Source organism: Marmota marmota, unplaced genomic scaffold, assembly GCF_001458135.2.
Source record: "Marmota marmota marmota unplaced genomic scaffold, marMar, whole genome shotgun sequence".
NCBI lineage: Eukaryota > Metazoa > Chordata > Mammalia > Rodentia > Sciuridae > Marmota > Marmota marmota.
Window position 1 is genome coordinate 7,329,373 of NW_026000103.1, and position 23,342 is coordinate 7,352,714.

The 23,342-nt window shown below is 34.7% G+C and overlaps 1 protein-coding gene across 1 annotated transcript in view; it reads left to right on the forward strand.

Moving 5' to 3' along the window:
* Positions 1-22,627, forward strand: part of Mpdz (multiple PDZ domain crumbs cell polarity complex component) — a 132,736-nt gene extending 110,109 nt beyond the window's left edge. Inside the window, 15 exon segments of the mRNA XM_048783892.1 lie at positions 2,037-2,129; positions 2,220-2,294; positions 3,316-3,496; positions 5,220-5,365; positions 6,031-6,114; positions 6,277-6,470; positions 8,449-8,596; positions 11,859-11,945; positions 12,809-12,899; positions 13,805-13,848; positions 14,686-14,808; positions 16,098-16,202; positions 16,761-16,873; positions 17,788-17,911; positions 19,886-22,627. Of these exon segments, the coding sequence (XP_048639849.1) occupies positions 2,037-2,129; positions 2,220-2,294; positions 3,316-3,496; positions 5,220-5,365; positions 6,031-6,114; positions 6,277-6,470; positions 8,449-8,596; positions 11,859-11,945; positions 12,809-12,899; positions 13,805-13,848; positions 14,686-14,808; positions 16,098-16,202; positions 16,761-16,873; positions 17,788-17,911; positions 19,886-20,032 (1,755 nt within the window). The 3' untranslated portion in view covers positions 20,033-22,627.
* The last annotated feature ends 715 nt before the right edge of the window (positions 22,628-23,342 follow it).

Sequence of the window (23,342 nt, forward strand, 5' to 3'; positions counted from 1 at the left end):
GATTATAAGAGCCATAACATAACCAGTCCCTTCTGGTTTTAATGGACTAATTGGACTAACCTGATGGTAATTATAGGCAGATGGGGCATGGCTAGAGGACTTAGGTTACTGAGGGTGTGTCCCAGAATGGTTCATCTTTCCTGTGGTCCAGTCTTCTCTTTCTGTTTCCTGGCTGCTGTATCCTGAATTATTTTCCTCTGCTACACTCTTCTGCCATGATGCTGTGCCTCACAGTGGGCTCAGAGCAACGGAGTTGGCCACTCATGAACTGAAACCTCTGACAATGTGAGCTCAAAAGAAACTTTTCCTTCTCCAACTTGTTCTTGTCGGTATTTTGGCCACAGTGCAAAAGTTGAATAACACAATGGGGTTGTTTGGATATCCTCTTGAAGTGGCAGTGGGTCTTGTGCAGGACAAGCAATCTTAGAGAAGAAGCAAGGAGCACCCTGGTGCCTCTTTGGACCTGTGTGTGAAATTGTACACCATTACTTCTATTCTCTTTTCTTTGTTAGGCTCAAGTCATTAAGTCCAGCTCATACTTTTAGACTCACTGTCTTCAAGGGAGGAGTATCAAAGAATTTCTGTCCATGTTATAAAACTACCACCCGAAACTAGAGGGAAGAGAGAGGGAGTGAGGAGAGGAAAGATGGAAGTCAGCAAGAGAGGGGTGAGGGGTTGAGGGGAGACAGTAGTCAGGGATGGTTGGAGTGGGTGGATGGACTGGGTATTTTAATGAAGGTCTGCTAGCTTTTACAAAAGGGTAAGATGGGAATGGATGTTAGACAACCCTTTGTAAAGTATCAGCAAGTGCCTATTATACAATAAAGTACTTTTCTAGCTAAGTGGCAGTTACTACTATTATTTTTTTATAAGAAAATTTAGATTTTTTTCTCTGTGAGAAAATTGAGGGTTAGAGATGTTAAGTGGCATATCTGAATTTCTGCAGTGAGGCAGAAGGTAAATTAGAAGCTAGAGTAGTCTTCTCTGCCTTACATATACATGAGTAATTGTGTGGAGGGTGGTGGTGGAGAGGGATACTTGTGACAGTCTGAAATGCATCCAGCATTAAGAGTCTACCTCAGAAAAACTATAATGTTGATCATCTTTAAAATGATGGTGAAACCTTACCTTGATATCAGAGCCGTGATCATAAGTATCTCTGAAGGCAAATTGGGCTAATGTGTGTATATTTCAGATAAACTGTCACAAGTTCCCTTTTCTCTATTTCACTTTTTGTGAATTTTTCCTGGATGAAAACTATAATGCAAAAGTTATTACCTCTGGCCAGAATGAAAATTCAAAACTCTGTTTTAATTTTATTAAAGTAAACATTAAAGAAAGGTAAAGGCCACTATTATTGAACATTTGGTTTTGATAAAAGAAAATGTGGAAAATATAGACCATGTAGCTCTCCAGCCTTGGCAGGTTTTCAGGGCATGTCTTTGGACTCAGAAGCATTGTCACTCTGCAGCAAATCAAAACTCTCTTCTTTAGAGAAACAATTCTGGGTGCTCCATTCCAGAAAGGACAGAACACATAGCACTAATTGCATCTCTCTTTGAAAGTAAGAAAGGTGGCAGAAAAGAGTGAAGGAGCCAGACTTGATTGTTATTTCTCAGATCCAGAGGAAAAAGAGAGGAAGCCAGGGTACTTCGGTGGGTTTTGAGTGATTTATTCAGTCAGCCAGTTACACAAGACTAAATCTGCAAGTGTTGAATGTTTTGGTTTAAATTATGGAATGCATTTCTGCTCTTAGCATATTTTGCTGAAGTTTCTAAAGATGTTGGACATAGGAGAGGAATGAAATCACTTGACTATTTTAGTAGAGGAGAATTTTTTTTCCCATTAGAAATTTCAAAGTTTGCTTTTAAAAAAAATAATAATAGATTTCTGATAGTAGAATTCAGAAGAACTTTTAATTGATTTGTTAGCCCTTGGTGGAAGATTATTTTTAGCCGTTGTAGATACATACCTTCTTCTTTTCTTGTATAAGGTTAATCTATTTCAAGTCTCCTGCATGTTCTTTTCACTTCTAGGATCAAGGTGGACTGGGCATTGCCATCAGTGAAGAAGATACGCTCAGTGGAGTCATTGTGAAGAGTTTAACAGAGCAGGGAGTAGCAGCCAAGGTTAGGCTTGACCATTCTCACCGTCACAAAGTGGTGGAAAAGGGAATTACTTTTGAAAAATCATTAATAATCTTTCACATTTCCATTTAGGATGGACGACTCAAAGTTGGAGATCAGATCTTGGCTGTAGATGATGAAGTTGTTATTGGCTATCCAGTTGAAAAGGTATTTTAAAGAAAAAGAAGAGTTTCACTAAGGGTCTTCAATTTCTATTTTCTGTTTTCCAATCAAGTTGATGTTAAGATGTTCACTATTTCCTGATTGCAAATTCAGTATTCTCAGCGAATTTTAATAAATGTCATAGGGAAACTTGAAACTCCTAAATAATGACTAACTTCATGTTAGGACCAAAGGAATCATTTTCTCATGAATTTTTACTGTCCAGACTATCTACTATACAAATTGCTTTATAAACAGACTTTAAAACCCAGCCCTTAAATATTTTACTGTTATTAGAATTGAACAGTACTGTGTATCTGAGCTTTCTCTTCAAAAGTGATCGTAATACTTATTTGGAGTTTCATTTGAGGGCATTTGTGTATAAGTGCTAGAAGCAATGTTTTGTTTACCCTGAGATCTTTTTCTTCCTTATGGTGAAGGAGAACCATGTAACTGATTATGTTTCTGTTTCTACATTGGCCAGCAAGAAGCTTAAAGTCATTTTTTTTTAAATTCAGTTTTAATGGTTGTATAAATTGGATCCTTTAACCCATAAATTTATGTTTTTACTTTCCATTTGCCTTGAGTTTTCTGATTCATGGTTTTCCTATCCTGCTTTTAACATTTTACTAAAAGTCCATGTATAAACTATTTTAGATTCTCTGTATAATCCGGAAGTGAGTTAAATATTCCATATATGTTCTAAGGTTGTAGGGATTCAGAAAAATGGATGAGAGTAATTGAAATATGAAAGTTGAAAAGCCCTCTACTTATATAAGGATAAATCTGGTCAGAACTAAGTGTGGAAATTAACCACTCTTTAATCAATATTAGGCATTTGGAGAAATCAGAGAAAAACTAGAACCATTTATTTTTTAGCTTCTCAAGTCCTGTCAAGGAATCATTTGCTTCTGTCTCTTCTCTCAAAGATAGAATTATATTCCAGTAATAATAGTGACTTGCATTTGTGTAAATCTGATAATTTGTTTTTGAATTTTGTTTTTCCTCAACACCAATATCCTGCCAGTTTATTGGCCTTCTGAAGACAGCAAAAACAACAGTAAAACTGACCATTCATGCTGAAAATCCAGATTTCCAGTCTGTTTCTCCATCAGCCAGTGCAGCCAATGGAGAAAAAAAGAACAGTTCTCAGTCTCCTGTCACCCCACAGACTGGCTCCCCTGAACTGGAACCTGAGTCCATTCGAAGTAAGGGCTGATTTCTACCCTGCATGTGCAGCAAACTCAGCAGAGTCCTTGCCTGGGAATCAGCTGCCTGCCTGCATCTTATTGTTTAATGGTCTTAGGGGACCCCTTTGGTAAGAGGGTGGTTAAAGAGAAGGGCTACCAAAGGAAGAGTCCTATACTGTTAGGTAGGAGATGTGTGTGCTGTGCCCTAGTCAGCCCTGGTATCTTAGGAAACCCACCCTCCTACTTCAGCCTCAATCAGCTTCTTCCTCTCTAAAACAAAAGAATCCTCTCTTTGTTCTCCAGAAATCTCTTGCTGAGAGTATCTGTGAGTCCAAATATCTAACTCAATGTATTAGAAATACCATTTTCTAGATTTTTTTTTATACTAGGAAAGTAATTTAACTTCTCTAAACTTCAGTTAATCTATAGAGTGGATATTCAGAGTTACAGTTGTACAGATAGAATCAACACTGCCACTAATAAGAAACTTAAAAATGCTAGTTATTTATTACCACATGCAATGTAAATTGAGTTCTGTGGCTGGTGTGTATTAGACAATCATGTCAAATTAGATGAAACGTATGTATGTGGATTGGTGTGTCATTAAACTGCCAGACGAGTATATAGAGGGAAATTATTCCCTTTAGTTACTTTTTGGAAAAATCATACTAGAATCATTTCAAGCTCTGCAGTAAATTTTGATTTAAAAACATTGGTTTATTTTTCAACTTAGGAGGATCTCTTGGCCTACAAACTGAAACATTCAGTTCTTCTGACAGGTTTTTAAGGAAATGCTGGTTTAAAACATTCATAATATAGTTGGACAAAAAGTCTTAAAGTAATACATCTCTGGTGAAAGTAATCCTGTATTTAGAAAGTAATTCTGGGTAATTTGCTGAAGTGTTAAAAGATTTTATGGAAATTTTTTCATTTTTTTCAGTTTTATGTTGGTCCCTAAATAGCATTGTCTATAAAAATATGAAATTCTAAATGAAAACTTAACATAAAAGAAAATATCTTACACCTGTTCATACCATTTCAGAAAAAAGAAAATAGTCTGTTTCTGATTTCCTAAAAAGAGAACATCTTGCCTAAAGCATATGCTTCTCTACTGAGTGTCCTTGCTTTCCCAAACATGCTATTGCTATGTGTTCTTTGTTGTATCATAAAACATATGATACGGTACAAGACTCATAAAGCAAGGTGTGGAATTATATTCTTGTTTTTATATTATATTCTTATGTGTTGAGCTCTGACCTGTCTGCATTAGGATTTGGTATCAGAGTTTAGAAAACACCAATGAGACACCACAATGAAAACTGCAAATGCTTATGTGTACATGTAAGCATATGTGCTGTGTGTATGTGTTCAGAAGTGATTACATAAGAAGAGATGCTTAGGAGAAGAAGAGGAAATCAAAAAAGTAAAAAGAACAGGCACCATGACCAAGATTAGTGATGTGTTTTGTTGTCTAAGTACAGAATAGCAAGTGATAATTAAAATAATTAAACAAATAATTTTGTACCTACCATCCAAATTAACAGTGATTACCTAGTCATGTTTGTTTGACATTTTTAAATATAAGATAACTAAAAGATTGAAGGCAAAATTGAAGAATTCTCCTTTTTCCCCCAGTCCTGGACCTGTTTCCCTGCTCCATCCCAAAGACAACCTGTGTCGATATACATATTTTCTAGTTCATTTTTATTTTTATTTTATTTCATTTTTAATTTATTCTTAGGTACAAGCAGATCATCAACACCAGCAATCTTTGCTTCTGATCCTGCAACCTGCCCTATTATCCCTGGTTGTGAAACAACAATTGAGATTTCCAAAGGGCGAACAGGGCTGGGTCTGAGCATCGTTGGGGGTTCTGACACATTGCTGGTGAGTGCCCATCCAGAGTGCTTCAGCCATGCAGGTAGCTTCCAGATAGCTTCAAGAGACTCCAGGGAGATTCCTATCAGTTAATTATATGAATTATTAATCACTTATTGTTATTTTCATTTATAGGGCAAATATTCGATTAGGTACTAGGACCATTACTTTGAGTATTGATCACTACTGACTCAGTAAGATTGTGTTACACTTGTTACTGTGACCTTTAGTTTTCAGAATGTCTTACTAGTACTTGACATAACTTAATTTCCTTTTTATTAATATCCAGGTTGGTTTAGTCCTATATTGAGAGGAGTTTAAAAAACTGGATGCTTTGTAGACAGAATTTCCTAAATGTCAAAAATACTTTCAGAATCATTTTGTTTGTGGATAGAAACAATAATATTTCCTTACTATATTTAAATATGATTTATATGTTTTATGATTTTTCCTACTTCTCTATAATTGGAAAAAATAAACTTCTTTGAGACTTTTTGCAAAAAATATGCTATTACATATTTCCTAGAATGATGCTATTTGGCTCACATATAAACCTAGTGAGTATATAAATCCCTGTGGCTATCAGGAAAGTACGCTGTGTTTGGACTTCATTTCTTCTCACCATTTAAAGGGAGAATGGGATAAAGCATACTATGTTGCATTTGGATCCTTAGGGTGCCATTATTATCCATGAAGTTTATGAAGAAGGAGCAGCATGTAAAGATGGAAGACTCTGGGCTGGAGATCAGATTTTAGAGGTACAGACTGCTTATTTTTGATCTTCAAAAATAACAGAGAAAGTCAGTGAGAGGGTATGTGTTTCTTTGCTGCTTTCTTTCTCTCCTCTGCCCTCCTACCTTCCTTTCCTTCTTCACTTAATTCCCCCAGTTCCTCCTAGTCAATGTCACATATCTGTTTAGGTGAATGGCATTGACTTGAGAAAGGCCACACATGATGAAGCAATCAACGTCCTGAGACAGATGCCGCAACGAGTGCGCCTGACACTCTACAGAGATGAGACCCCCTACAAAGAGGAGGACGTGTGTGATGCCCTCACCATTGAGCTTCAGAAGAAGCCGGGGAAAGGCCTGGGATTAAGTATTGTTGGTAAAAGGTGTGCCTTTGGAATTGATTGCAACAACAGTAGAATTTTATCAATAGTTCATGTTCTGCAAGTAGCTGTCATTGGCCCACTTACAGTGAAAGCATAGAATGATACTGGTTTTGAACATTTAAATCAGGATATTGGGGGATTTTGAATATGCTCGACAAAAAGCCATTTGGTGTTTTTGTGTGCTTGCTATGTGTCAGGAAATACCTTACATTCTGAGGAACAAAGTTAAATAAGACATGGTTTCTGACCTCAAAAATTAACAGTTTGGCGAACAAGAATTAAAAATATTCTTATAGCAAATCAATCTGTTGAGGAATTAGAGAGACACATTATGGAGGAGCTGTGGAAGCAGAGGAGAAAGGAACCAAGAGAAGTGGATTAGGGACATGTTCCATGAAGAGAGGTGCCTGCACTGAGGCTGAGAGTGATTGAGATGATAGTTGGTCTGCTGAAGGGACTGGAGGATCATACAGGGAGAAAGATCAGAATGACACGAGCATGCCATCAGCACAGGACAGAAAGCATGAAGCAGGGGATAGGTGCAGGCAGATCAGTAAGGGCACATGATTAGTTTAATATTTGTAGGTATGTTTTAAAATATTTATATTAAGTCATAGTAACATTAAGTTCCATAAGTATTTTTTTCCTTTTAGTATTATAAGCTCATTGGGATCAGAAAATACCAGGTAATGAAACAAATGAAGTTAGTGTTCAGTAAAAAGAAACTGAATTACTATCACCATTTTTCAGGCCTCAGATATCTAGTTTCAAAGTAGGGTTTTTCTTTTTTCCCCCAACTGAGTCAAAAATTTATGAAATTGTGCCCTTTACATCAGAATATCCTTTGGAAATGGGCATATCAAAATGCCTACCTGGTTCTGCAGGGACATTTCAATTCAGAAATAAAAGGATATTTATTCCAGTTTGTTTTTTAAGAGACAACTAATGAATTTTTAATACACAGAAAGAAAGTATCATATTATTGAAATTTCAGTAGGAATGTGTCTGAAAAATTAGACATTATTTTTGGGAAAACAATATCAGTTGTGTAGCTGTTCTGAAACACTGTGAGCTTAGCATTCACATGGGGACCAGGCTACCACAACATGTGGGGTCACCAGGGCACTATAAAAAGCTCCAGCAATAGATCCTGTTTACATTAGGAAGAGCACACAAAGATTATCTAATCCAGTACCCTAATTCTGAAGATGTGAAACTAGAATCAGAAGGTAGAGTGCTTTGTTTGAGTCAGATCCCTGGCAGAACAAGTGATATATCCCATCTTTCACTATGCATTTCTGTTTACATTTACTTTTGTATCTTAATGGGAAGTTTGGGGATTTGTTTTGTTTTGTTATTACTTTTTTGATTTCATTTAGTTTTTATTTTTCTATAAAAGGATTGGAATAAGATTAATGTTTGCTCATTTTGGAAAAATCTATCTTATGTCTAAGTAAGCTGTAATGATTCAAAGTAAAATACATTGCAGTAATGGTAGTTAAGTTTGCATAACAAATAGTTTTAGTTTAAGATACACATGTGTTATTTATTTCCAACAATGTTAATAGTGTTGATGATGACAGCAATGTGTTTTCATAGCCACAAGTCATAATGGTGTGGATTCATAATGGTGTGGAAAGAACAATAGATTTAACATCCGAGGACTGGCTCTTTATTCCTGTTTTTACCATTTACTAGCTGTGTGGCCCATAAAATGAGAAGAATAGTATCCCCTCCTCTTCACAGTATGTAATTGATGAACAACAAATATGCTTATAAAAGATCTGCTCAATCTCTGAAATACTGTAAAATATATGCCATTATTTAATACATGTTGCCCCAGCATTGCTCAAAACAATAAAACCCTTAAAAATAGATGTAAATTTTTCATTTTTTAAAAAAGTTAGCTTTCCATTAAATAAACATTGCATTTCAGTTGAGGAAAAGTAATAATGTTGAAATTCAAAATGGTTTGCAGAAACGATACTGGAGTATTTGTGTCAGATATTGTCAAAGGAGGCATCGCGGATGCTGATGGAAGACTGATGCAGGGTGACCAGATATTAATGGTGAATGGAGAAGATGTTCGCAATGCCACCCAGGAAGCTGTAGCTGCATTGCTAAAGGTATAAATCCGATGCCAAAAATAAGTGTGTATAAGAGCAAAAAGAAAGAGAATTTAAACTTCAGCTACAATAGTTTAGTTACTTCTCAAATAAAACATTTTTCCTACTTCTCTATAATTGGAAAAAATAAACTTCTTTGAGACTTTTTCCAAAAAATATGCTATTACATATTTTCAGTGACAGCTGTTTATTATGTTGTTCTGTATTTATTTAGTGGTATTAGGATTCATGAACTGAGTATTTAAAATTTTAATAAATCTTTCTAAGATGAATATTGTGTAAATTCTTGCTTAAAACAAAACACATATTCAGACACAAAAGTCTCAATCTTTGCACCTCCATCTTTGTTTCTGGATTATTTCTTACAGCTTCTGATATGATTTAGACACATCTCAGACACAGAGGTGCTCTTTTTTTTTCTGTTTTCTTTTTTGTTTATTTAACTTTGGATACTATTTTAAACGTCTGTTATCCTTTTTTCTTAGTATAATGTATATATACATCACTACAGTCAAAGCAGCCAAAAATGTCTTTGTTTATTTATTTTTATGTGTTGCTAAGGATCGAACCCAGTGCCTCACATATGCAAGGCAAGTGCTCTGACACTGAGCCACAATCCCAGCCCCACAGAGGTGCTTTTTTAAAAGTGTCTTGGCTGAACTGCCCAATATGGGGATCACCAGAAGTGAGATGGGTATCCATGACACCTCTGGAGATCATATTTTCTAGGCTTTCCTGTCCCCAGCTCTTCTTTAACCCCTATTTTGGCATAGCAGTGTCAACATCTTTATGAAGGATAATGAATAATGTGACAAAAAATGTGGCAGAAAGATTTTATTATTTATGAGCATTAGAATATAATGTTTTGTCTAAATCCTATTCTGACTCAAAACTATTGAACTATTTGAAAGTTGGTATTTAAAATCAGGTTTGGGTGAGCCAACCTTATATAGTGAAAATAATTTAATGCAGTTTCACCTGGCAGTACTTTCACTGGGAATTATTCAGTTTGTTGGAAGGACCCCATCCCTAGGTATCATTCTAAATTTAAGTACATTTCGCATTATGAAATAGATTCCTCCAAAGAAAGTTCAAGAAGGATCATTTTCCTATTGAAAATGCAGAATAAGTCTCATTTTAAAAAAGAATTGTAAAGTACAGAATAATCACTTAAAAATACATTTGTTAGGACTATAGACATATTTCTTATTAGGGTATATTCCAGTTTATAGGGAGGATATATATTCCTGTAAATGGGCAATGCTTATCTTTTTGTTCTCCTTTACCTTGTGTGGTTTTTAACCTGAAGAAGTATAATTCAACATTGAGTAGAAAACCATTTCCATCAGTGCCTATGCCTTGGGTACATCTTGCTGTGAGTCCACGTGGCAGCTCTGCCATGGTGGACTGGGCGTCATGGAGGGATGTTCCAGGCGAGGCTCTTATTTTTGGCCTCTGATTTGGATAGGATTGTGAATATGAATGTGGATATAAAATCAGCCATTAACAAAACATTAAAACCTGTCATTTATTGAAATTTTTTAAACATCAAGAATTCTTTAAGGAGGAACAGTTTTCCTCTGGAGATAAAAATATGTTGGCTCTGTAGCACTGTTATGTCTCTGAATAGAAAGTATCCATAAAACATAAATAATTTTAATATCAATACAGCCAACCATTGTAACAACCTGTATGGTTGAGAACCTTAAATATTTGTATACTATAATGTTCATGCTGCTGTTTCTTATTTTGATTGGTTAATTCTTCATTTAAAAACCTTACTCATATAACTTACAATATGGAAAAATTTAAGTACATAAAGTTCATCAGAGTATTATTTGTAATAATAAGAAAATTGGAAGTAACATAGTTGACAAAAAACTACATCAACTTTGGCATGTATTTCAAAGATGCATAACAAATGTGTCTATTTATAGTGATCTTTATGACAACTATATTAACATAAAAAATGTAATCAGTGAAGATAAAACAAAAAACAATTGTGGTTTACAATATCAATACAGTTATGTAAGATGAAACTTTATAAATTTTTAACAACAATTATGAGGTAATTATTGAAATTAACTTTTTCCTCATTTCACTTTCCAATTTTTTCTAATGAGAATTAATTGCTTTTATAATGGAAAGATTACCTTAAATTTTTTACAATAATCAAAACCTTTGGACTTTGAAAGAGCTGTGTTATAGGTAGATGAAAGAGTTATAACACTGCATAGTGAATAATAAATGCATGAACTTGTTAACTTCTGCATTTATGTAAGCTGAAAACACAAGTAGTTCCCAAGAAAAGTTTGGTAAGTTTGGGGCTAAAAAAAAAAACAAAAAAACGATGAACCAACAAAACAAATAAAAATCAACTGATGGCTATTTCAGGTTAAGTTTTGACTTTTCAAGTTCAAGCTTCCCTTGGTAGCACATCAGCAGCATAACAATGTCAGTGCCTCCTCTTTATGCCTACTCTTAGACACTGTCATAAGCACTGTACATGGATTACTTTTCTTAACAACTTATTATGCTCTACATTCTAAAAATGCAGAACACCAACTATATTAACATTAGATATCCATTACGGTCACAGAGCTAGTAAAACACAGTCTGAATTTAAATCAGTGTGTCTGAACTCAAAAGCCCAGGGTCTCAAACACCTTGTGGTGCTACTACATCCTGTAGTATTAGGCTATGTAACATTTCTTGCATGCCTGTGGCTTATTTGTAAAGGGCTATAGGGAAATTATCTTCAGTTTTTATTTTGTATTTATGACAATATTTATTTAAGTATTATGTAAGAAGTCTACTCAGGTACAGTGTAGCAACAGATCATTTGCCCAAATTTATGAGCACCTCTTCTATTAAGGAAAAATAAGTTGTGGTTGTAGTAGCAAATTTATTGTTTTTTTTAAGCCCTGGGTTATTCAGTTCATTTGGCCTTTCTACATCAGTGTGTTTCATGAGATATTTGCTCAATTCTCAATTGCTCTTTGCTTTGGTAAAAATAATCTCCATATAAATCTTGAGATAACAAGACATACACCTGGGGTTGCTGCTTCTGTTTGGTTTTGTTAGTTTTTATTAGTTTTAATGTTTTAAAGGCATTTTTCACAAAGGATTGGTGATATCCTTACCTGTGGAAATCCCAAAGGAAAAACACTTTCAAAACCTCAGTGTTGAAAAGTAAAATGTATTGCTAAAAATGATTATAAAATTTTATTTAAGCATTTCCATAAAACAACCACTCCCCCAGTGTTCCCTAGGCACAGTAACCCTGGAAGTTGGAAGAATCAAAGCTGGTCCATTCCATTCAGAGAGGAGGCCTTCTCAGAGCAGCCAGGTGGGTAGCTGTCCATACACCAAGAAGAGCTTATAAATGGCCCCATGGTGGCACTGTCAGGGAAATGGACACATATGTGGCCCTCTAAGCAGGGTGACTGAGTGCAGAGTTTGAGATAGGGCAGGATAGGAGATGAGAGTGGGCAAAGAGACAAGGTGTGACTCTTGATTAGTTTAAAACATTATAAGAATGTGATTTCAAGCATTCTTCTTTTCCCATAATCTCAATGAGTTATCATCGAATATATATAAGGTCTACCAAGATACCAGATTTTAAACATACTGTGTAGCAATTGCTAGCATCAATCAGTATTCAATATTCAACTGAAAAACCCCACACAGGTGAACTGTAAATTCTCTTTACCATTTATAAATTACAATATTGAAGTAATTCAAGATTTTTCCAAGTCCTTTCCTCAGTGCTTTCTTCTGAAGACAGAAGTAGATTTGTACCAATCTTGCCTTGAGTAACACTTTCAGACTTCCTTAATTACTAGATTAGTTTATCATTAACAGGCTTTAATTGTATAGTTTTTGTTTAAGTCCTAGTCTTTGTGCATCAGTTGTTTATAGAGGATTGTCTTAAATGAGATTATGAAAACTGTTAAAATTTTAGGTAAGTTGAAATCAGTCTTATTTACCCTCTTAGCTTCAATTTACCCATGTTATTAGGCAAATTATTTCTTCAAAAGAAAAAAAATCATCAGGAATTATGTTTAAATTGCCCTTCAAATTATCAAATGCCACTGTTGTTTAATGGTATTTCTCTTTAGATGCACTAAAAGAATTGAATTCTGAAATAAGTGGTATTTAGGGAGATTTATTATTTCTAAAATCTTCTAAAATAATTGGTGGATATTGTAGGTGAGTGAAGGCAGTTTGTCATCATTTACTCTTCCCCTTTCTGGAATAAGTACATCTGAGTCACTGGAAAGCAGCTCAAAGAAGAATGCATGTAAGATTGGTTCAATATTTTAAGCATGTTTTACTGATCTGAATTTTGGTTGGCAACACTGTTTTTTTCTTTCCCTCCCTCCCTCCCTCGCACTCTTTCTCTTTTTTTTTCCTTTTCCCCCATCTCCCAAATCATCCCATATCTTTACGGAGGTACAAAGACGTGGGTTGGCAAAAAAATCTGAACATCATGATTCTGTGCCTGTGGCAGCTTTTCCCATTTGATGTTTACCCTGAAAGACATAGGAAACATTATCATCAGGATTGTGTAGTTTTTTCTTACTGAGCAGACTGGTGTGTTTGATTTGCTTCTCTTCCTCTGTTTAATGTGACTCCAGCAAATCAGAAGATGCCACTAAGTGAAGCCTTCTTTTTCCATGAAGATTGCAAAATTTTGAGAAAATTAATATCATCCTCCTGTGTTTTAATTACATGAAATCGTGATGCAAAGGGTTTTTTGGCTTGATACATTAGTTGAAAGTTGTTCAAATTGAAGAAACTAACCATTTGGCAGTCTCTGTTTGCAATATGACTAATATTCTAGAAGTTTAGGCACTTAAGTCCATGGATTCATTTAAAAATGCATCCGTGACTTTATTCCTCTCAGCTGTGCATGTGTCTTTCTATGCAAAGTGCATTCTGTCCTTGACTCATTCAAAGTGGATTATATAGTTATATAATCGATGCTTAAAATGAAGAGATGAAATGAGATGGTATGTGCTTTTTTTCCAACTGGAGAAATGATGAGTTCCTTTATGAGTCAGATCTAATCACATCTACTGTGTATCATTTATTTTTTTAATAAAATAAATGATAGCCCATGTAGTCCCATGTAGCTCCATGTATTGGTGAAAATTTAATGTTCATAAAAATGCTTTGATAACTGTATTATATCTTTTTTTACAGTAGCATCTGAAATACAGGGATTAAGAACAGTTGAAATAAAAAAGGTAATTTGGTGTTTTCAGAGGCATCTACATTTGTATTTTTCTGTAACTATGTTATTGCTTCATAGTATCCAGCTGAATACACACACACACACACACACACACACACATTGTATACAGTGGAAATAACACAGTGCAGTCTTTGCTGAATTTCCTAGTGATTTGACCTCATTTGAAAAATCACTTTTGCCAAAAATGGGCATCAATCTGACCCTACACCCAATCATTCCCTGCATCTCCCTTCTGCTGATCAGTGAGCCTTTCCTTTCAACAGACACTTCTCAGTTTTGCTGAAACAGATTTCCCATACAGCCATGAACAAGAGAGAAAATAAAAGCAGCTGCAATTTTTGAGCTTTATGATGTGTTGAGCACTTTTCTAGACACTTCTTGTCAACATCATGTCCTTTAATATTCATTGCAGCCCTCTGTAAGGGTCACTGTTATCACCATTTTAGGAATGAAGATCATCTGGTGATCTGTTGAGGAGTGGGATTGTTCTAGATCCTAGCATTTGTAAGCATAGATCCCTGGATTTGAACTCAGATTTGATTCCCCAGATCGTGGCCTTTTCACTTCAGAGTTTACCTGCTCATCTGTCTCACAATATGATTTCCATTTAGCATATCTTGATTTTTTTTTCTTCCTGAACAGATGCTTATTTTCTTAACCCATACTAAGGACCTCTATCAAATAAAATAATGCAGTTATCTTAAGCTACATTTTCCACCCTCACACCCGTAGAACATCAAGGTGGACACTAGAATCTTGAACCAAAGAATAAACAAAGGTCAATTGAAAGTAACACTTTTACTAAAATCTTACATCTGTTGCATGGCAGGGGCCTACTGACTCATTGGGAATCAGCATAGCTGGAGGAGTGGGCAGCCCACTTGGTGATGTTCCTATATTTATTGCAATGATGCACCCAAATGGAGTTGCAGCTCAGACGCAGAAGCTCAGGGTAAGTTTTACCAATAACCATAGTAGCTCTAACAAATCTAGCAAAAGATTTTTATGGGGTAGTATTTTTTTGTTTTATATAAATCCTTCTAATCTAACCATCTATTGCAAGGCTGTTCTAAGTCAGCTAACCAAGCTACAGCAGACCTTGCTTTAAGTAAAGGATAAAGAATAATAATTCAAAACAAAACGAAAAAGGAAAGGAAAAAATGATATTGTTGAATGGGAATTTGCAAGTAAGTGAAATGGGAAGATTTACAGTTGTCTCTTTGTATTTTTATTATATGTTTTGACTCTGTGGAACAAGTTAAAATAATGCAAAGTTATTTTCAGAAAGCTAGTATGAAGTGAAACTTTTCTGTTTTATGTTTTATTGGTATAAATGCTGATTCAACTTTATTAAATTGAAAAGTATCATTTATTTTCATTTGATTATAAAGTTTGCAGAAACATAATATAAAGTGACTTGCAATATTGTAAAATTACACAAAACTTGCTTACATTGAGGGATTATTCATATTAGAAGAGTTTGATGGGCTTTTTGATAACTGGACAGCTCCAAAATCATGTAAATACTCTTTTAAAGCAATTCAGTCTCTTTAAAAGTAAAGCCTCTGTGGCCTCATACAAGTTCTCCAAACACAATCATGTTTAGTATAAATATCCTCTAGATTGGAAATGGTTCAGCCTCTTTTGATATCTAAATTAATTACTGACATTTTAAAAAATGATGGTATATATACCATGGGGATCACTTTTCTCTAAGGACATAGTGAAATTTTTGGCTTTGTAGGTCATATGAGTGTCTGTTGCAGCTGCTCAGCTCTGCCCTGTGCAAGCAGCCAAATAAGCCTAGCTGTCTTCCAACCAAACTTTATTAACCAAAATAGGCAATGGGCCAGATTTAGCCTGTGGGCATTAATTTGCCAGCCCCTGATTTAGTCACATCTAACGATTATAGTGATAATATCCAGAGAAATTGAAGTTTCCAAATAATATCCATATTTTATTATTTTAATAAGAAATAATGCCTTAGCCTGGAGAAATGAAGAGTGACTTTCCCCCTCTCCCCCCCACTCCCTTGGTGACTATATAAATCAATGTGTACAACTTTTTTTGCGGTTGCTCCTTGGACTTCTTGGAATCGGTCATTTTCATCATTATATTTTAATGTCTGGTGACAGTATATATGTGAAGTTGACATTAGAGAAGGAAATGACTGCACTGGTCTCCAAGTCTTATTTTCCCTGTGTGCTTTAGTAGGTGGCTATTTCTTTCTCTCCCTGGCAGGTTGGTGATAGGATTGTCACCATCTGTGGCACATCAACTGAGGGGATGACTCACACTCAAGCAGTTAACTTACTGAAAAATGCCCCTGGCTCCATTGAAATGCAGGTGAGGTTTGTATCTCAAGCACTGTTCAGAATATGGGTAACTTTGAGGGCACATGAACTTTGATGTTAAAGCAGTAAAAAGGATTGAATCTCTTTTTTCGCATTTAGTATATCCTTGAACATAAATGATATAAACTGAGAGCTTGAAGAATATACATATGAAACACATTCCATTGCATTTTACCCCTATGCATTTATTGTCTCCTACTTTATTTCTAAGGGCAAAATACAGGGTCTCAACGGTGAACATTAATTGCTAGAATTTTAAGTGGTGTGAGTGTCTTATATTCCAAGAATCTTTAAAAAATAATTGCACAGGAGACCGTGTTATAAAAGCATCAAACAGCATTGTAGAATTGAGTTAGAATATTTTTATTATCTGTATAGTTAAAAAGCCACTGGATCTTGTGAAATTTCTCTCTTATGTTCACAGAAATGATTAAGTGGACAATAAAATACACATTTTAATCCAAATTCTCTCTTTGAAGAAAAACTGCAGTTGTCTCCCTAGCCACATGAACATTTGTCTTTTTTCCTCTTTATGCTCCTTTGTACACAGGTGGTTGCTGGGGGAGATGTAAGTGTGGTCACAGGTCATCAGCCGGAGCCTGCAAATTCTAGTCTGTCTTTCACTGGACTAACATCAAGCAGCATATTTCAGGATGATTTAGGGTGAGCTCTTATGTTATGGTACATTATTTGTTACTTATGAATCAAGTCTTCCTGACAATTATATTCTCTGTCACATGTTTCTAGCATTCACCTAGAGATGAAATATATAGGGAGATGAGGCATAAAATGCAAAACCCCAGTGCTTTTAACTATGAACAGTTATGGCATAGATTTAGCTAATCAAGGAAGGATAGATTATAGACCCATAGCTATACATAATACTACCCTTCCCACATTTTCATTTCTGATTATTTTGGGGGGAGGGGAGCTTCTTAGTCTTTATATCACTACCCCTGTATGATAGAGAGTAAGTCAAATTTATTCTTTAATTTTTTCAGCATTATTAACTCATTTCATACATCCTTCCTTTTGAATGAAAAAATGCACTGCCATTGGATAACAACACTGAATACCAAAAGCATAAGAAAATAAGAAGAGTAGAGAAAAGAAGAAGAACATCGGAATGTTTACAAGCAATATAAGCTATATAAAATTATTTAATCAGTTTTTCTATATGAGCTTAGGAACCCCAATGTTTATGTCTTATTCCATTACAGTCCCCTGAACTTTAGCCCTCTCACTTTAAATAAACCAAAAAAAGAATGAGTTTTTCTGTGCCATGAGAACATGCAGTGAATATGTTAGTTTAAGGCAACTGTAAATGAGTAATAGAATTAGGGTGTTAAGTAGGATTTCATTAGATTATGTAAATTTCAGTACTGCACACAGCATGCATTGACAATTTAAGCATCCCCAAAATATTCATAATATATTTCCTATTAGAACACAAGGAATTATGCTAGTGTTAGGTAGATGTCAGACAGTGCATAACTTACAGACTCAGATTGTGTATGTGTGTGTGTGTGTAACCTATAAAAAATTCCAATCCTCTTTTTTCCTTTCCTTCATTGTAGACCTCCTCAGTGTAAGTCTATTACACTAGACCGAGGACCAGATGGCTTAGGCTTCAGTATAGTAGGAGGATATGGCAGCCCTCATGGAGACTTACCCATTTATGTGAAAACAGTGTTTGCTAAGGTAAGCTTAAATTTTAACCATTCTCTTCTCTGCTAAACATTCATTAACAGTGGTCAGCAGCTGGCTTATTAGTTTATGGCCTGAGGTAATGCCAAATGGTTAACAGTTGATCATTTTCTTTCTAAACTCCCTACAGGAGCAAGTCATTAAATATTTTTGTACAATTTGAGCTTAATAATGTTTAAAGGAAAATAGCTTCAAATTAAAACTCCATGGAAACTCTTGACAACATGCATAAAAATATTAATTAATTTTAGTTAGTAAATTCTGTTCTTTCCTTTGAAAATAAGTTGTACATAATTGTCATTTGAAAATGGGGCCTTTTAAATATGTATGCTACAGAGCACTGGTATTTCTTTTTCTTTGCATTTTTTGTTGTTGTGAAATAGAAAATAGGTACAGAAAAGTGCACAAAATGTATATTCACGTTAACTAATAGAACATTTATTTGACAAGTTTAATTTCATTGAATAAAATAGAAAGACTACTAAAAAGAATTTAAAGAGTATCCAGCAGCCTCGTCATTTACAATAAATTGATTATTCATAATTAAGGGATTTTATTTTTTATAAAGAAAAACATTTCTATCTTAAGAATGTTTGAACAAAAATAAAGATACTGGGACACTGATGAAGCTATTCAAACAACCGAAACCCATGTTTGATTGCTAAGGCATATTTATGTTCATAAGACATATATTCTCAGACCTACAAAATTGGACAAAATTTTCTATAGGAGAAAATCCAAAGTTTCAAAATTTTATAGTGAAAGAAAGCAAAATTCATGCAAAATATGTTTAAAGACTTGATATAGAGGCTTTAGATTAATTCTATGGTCCTTTAATTTATGGAGGTTTTATTATATTATTTTGAAAAAAGTATTACTATTTTTAATTGGTTTAAAGTGCTTTAGCTTAATTTTTGAGATTTTTAAAAAAGCTATTGGTGTGTCCAAAAATACAAACAGCATTTGCCAGTGAACAGGAGAGTCATGCAGTCCTTTTCCTCAGCCTAGGAACAATTTATTTAAGGCATGCTAGTGAGAACATATTTTAAGAATTTCATCATTATGGATTCCTCATTAGATTCTCCATATTTTAATCTTATATTTAATTGCATAATTGTCTTCTATAAGCATGCCTTAAGATGGGATTCTTTTTCAAACAACAATGTCTGTGTTTAATCTTTATCATGTAGGGCCCATAGTAATATGAAGAATCCATCTACCCTGGGAAGTAAGAACCAAGACAGCTTGAGCCGCCTTTTCAAAGTCACAGAAAGAGTTAGAATTAACTGTGTATGTGCATGCATGTGCGTGCGTGTGTGTGTGTGTGTGTGAGAGAGAGAGAGACAGAGAGAGAGAGAGAGAGAGAGAGAGACAGACTAGAAATAGAATCTAGGGCCTCTCACATGCTGGCAAGAATACTGCCACTAAGCTATACCCCCAGCCCCAGCGATGGATTTTAAAATCAGCGTTTGTACCTTATCATGTCCTAGTCAACCTTCACATGGGCTTTGTGCTTTTGCAAACCTTTTAGCCCTTATACCCAGGTGCTGTGAAACTGATTTTATTCCTAGTTAATTTTGTGTCTTCTTTTTCTATAGGTCTTTACAGAATAGAAAATCATGGATTCTATGAAATCATTCCTACTAGGCAAATTCCCAAATATTCTTTATTAACTTGAATTTCTATCAACTGCTGTGCTGAATAGCGCCCCGCCCCCCCAAAAAAAGAAATCCAACTAATCTATTGACTGCTAGATTCTCTCCCAAATTGGAATCTCAATACTAAAACCATTTAGGAGAAAGACCTCCTTTGTGTATGTTCATCATTGCTTAATATTTGTGGAGCACCAAGAGCCTGTACATGCAGAGCAATTTACATTCTTATTTAGATCTTTTTTTTTTTTTTTCTGTTGTGTGACATGAAGCTGCATTCTTTTGAGAAGTAAACAAGTCTACTTTATAATTGCAGGGAGCAGCCTCAGAAGATGGGCTTCTTAAAAGGGGTGATCAAATCATTGCTGTCAATGGGCAGAGCCTAGAAGGGGTAACTCATGAAGAAGCAGTGGCCATCCTCAAGCAGACAAAAGGCACTGTCACTTTGATGGTTCTCTCCTGAACTGGCTGCCTGAACTGAACCAATCCAATCTCTTGCTTACCTCCCACTATAAGAATGGAAGTGGTCTGTGGATAATTGATCTTGTGGATGACTTTTCCTATATTGTATTCATGGGTTATTCAAAACTGTAGGGAAAAATAACATTTAAGTTTGTTTTTGTAGTGTGGTTTCATTGCTGACTTCTAAACATCATTTTTTCTTTCCCCTTGTATTTTGTGAACGTAAACTCAAAGAGGAATAATATTTGTGTATGGAAATCCAGTTTTTCTTTTAAAGTTATTTAAAATGTTGTAGTCACATGGATAAAAATTATGTATCAATCTCATTAATAGAGAATAATAATTCTAAATCTAACAAAAAAAAGTGACTTCAGGAAATTCACTTTTAGTTTGAATAGTGAAGATTTATAGTAAACAAGGAAAATCTTAGGAGAGTTTTTTAAAAAGGACTTAAATTCAGCAATCTCTCTCTTTTCCCTACCCCAAACTAAGAAAAAAATAGTCTAATACTCTTAGTATTTAAAAGTTCTGAACATTATAAAATACCGTTATCTCCTCACCTCTAATGTAAACATATATTTTTGCTGCTTAAAATGTGTTCTGTGATTGAGTAAATAGCAAATATATGGAGCAGTATTCCTAAGTTTTATAAAGGAATCATATTTAAAGCACATCTTGATGTTCATTTTCATGTTTTGACCTGTTATAAAATATTCTCATGTTGCTGTAAGTAAAGCAATGATGTTACCCCACATTGACTGGTTTTTCTAGAGAACAACCAGGCTAATCATGGAAGAATGTAAAAGGGTCCCAGAATCTTTTAGTGCTGTTTTCAACAACTGATGCAATACTGAAAATGTGTTTATGCGCTGTGCAGTTGTTTTTCAATTAGTATTACTCTTAATGACAGAGAAAAAAGCAATGTGTTAGTAATTATTTTGGTTGTATGCCCTTAGTAAATTGATAGAAAAATTAAGGGGATTAACATAACTTCATTTCATTGCCTTATATTAACATCTTATAATACAATAGTTTTAGACTAAGGGAAACAGATGGAGCTGTTTATTGAGACAACTGGCAAGGAATTATCATGTGTTCATTCCCATTTTAGAGTGTGAAACTCCTACATTAGAGTATATAAAGTCATTTTAAATATTATATTTGTAACAGAAGTAGTGTACAGATATTTTATTACAGCATTCTTGTATAAACGCATAATTAAAGTGAATAAATAAGAAGAAGTTTCAGTGGTGCACAAATAAAAAAGCCAGAATTTCTGTTTGCTTGCTGTCTGTACTGAGGGAAAGGTTTATTATTTAAGACTTACTATTTAAAAATTGATTTCTGTCATGTCTAATAGCATGTATCATATCCACGGATGCAATTAGAAGAAATATGGACAATGTCATTATGGAAAACTCAGTATTTTTTACCTCCACAATATTTTTGAGCACTAAAGATTCATAGACTCCTAGGAAGGGAAGTCCCTGTGTGTTTTTCTAGGGTACTATTAATGCAATAATATTGGAAGTTATTCTTAGATTAATAAATAGCTAAAGTGTATTCAGAGAGAAAAATCATAATGAAAATTATTTATTTTAATAAATATGAAAAGTCTGATTTACACACTGATCAAAGAATTGAGAAATCTTTACTAGTTCTGTCCCCAAATTATCCAGTAAGAATATACATTCCCTCAGATTTATCTCATCTGTAAAATGATAATTGTTTCATCAGAAAATTTCTATTTAATTCTAAAATGCAAGAAAATATTTTTATAAGAATTCTGTGCTTCTAGTCCATACAAAAATAAATGGAAAAAACTACACACCTAGTGCAACAATTTGGGAGATGTATTCCTCAACCAATCATTGTAAATTGAGGTGCTTAATGTAAAAAAATCAGTTTACTATTTCAGTGATATATCCATTTTCTTAGCCACCACTTAGGGCCCTCCTTTATGAAGCTATGCCAGGATTCTTTGGTTGTAGGCCACTGAAAGCTAAACTGACCACTTTTAGAAGTTTAAACTAGCAAAAATGTTTATAGAGGACTCTGCATACTAATACTGTGTGAGGGAAAGTAAGCCAGTTGAATTGAAGTTTGAGTAAATATGTGAAAGAGTCTCCAAAAAAGAACCCAATGGACATCTGTCCTAGCTTAAACAGTATTCTCCCAAAATTCATGTCCACCTGGAATCCTAGAATGTGACCATTGGTCATAGGTTCTTTGCAGAAGTAATTATTTATGATCATTGTGGGATAGAGTGTGTCCTATCCTTTGACTTGTAGCTTTATAAGACTGTATGAAGACAGAGACAAAGACAAATGAGTAATTGTTAATATCATTGAGAAGTAAGATTTTCATCATACAAGAAAGGAAGTACACAGAATGTAAGGTCAATAAAACAATTTATAGTCCTGAATTAAAAAAACAAAACAAAACAAACAATGATGGAAAAGAAATATGCCAAGGAACACCTGGGGCCACCAAAAGCTGGAGAAATAAGGATTCTTTCCCGGGGCCTGTTGACACCTTGATTTCAGACTTCTGGCCTCCAGAACTATGAGATAATAAACTCTGTTATTTTAAGCCACGATGTTGTGGTATTTATTATGGATGGCATTTATTATGGATGCCCTGAGAAATTAATATTATATTTTTGTATCCTGAGCTACTGTCATTGTGCTGGGATAGTAAGATATTATAAATTGCTATTAACACATGAAATGAGAAAAGGGATGAAAAGAACGAGAGAGGAAGGAAGGTAGAGTTTAAAAGCAAAAGAGTATAGATTCATCGACATTGTAGAGAAATAACAAAGGCTTGTGTTTCCTATACTATTTCTTTCTGGAGTTTTCTGTGGTGAAGAAATAAAGTACTTGAGCAAAATTTAAATAAAGACTCTTAATGTTGTGCCATGTATAAACCAAGACAGTGGATCATCCATAATGCCTACTGAGATTGATTGAGTCTAACAGGAGACTACTACAAGTTTCTGGTGGTGTTCCTCAACACTCCGAGGGATAATAATGGCAGTGACAAAGTGTTTCATTTCAGCACTGACTGATTCATAAAAGTGGGAGTAGCAGGGAGGCCTAGCAAATCACAGCATCCGTATGTCAGAGCAGCAATGGAATTGGAGGCATAAAAGGATTACGAGTCATGAGAGACAAGAAGACAAGAAAAAGGAGGATCATTTTTTTTTTTTCTCTCGTCAGAAGAACCTTGACAAAGCAGATTTCGATAGACATGAACAAGCAGAAGGGGGCTGTTTCTGCATTGGGATAGACATACTAAGCTGCCTTGGA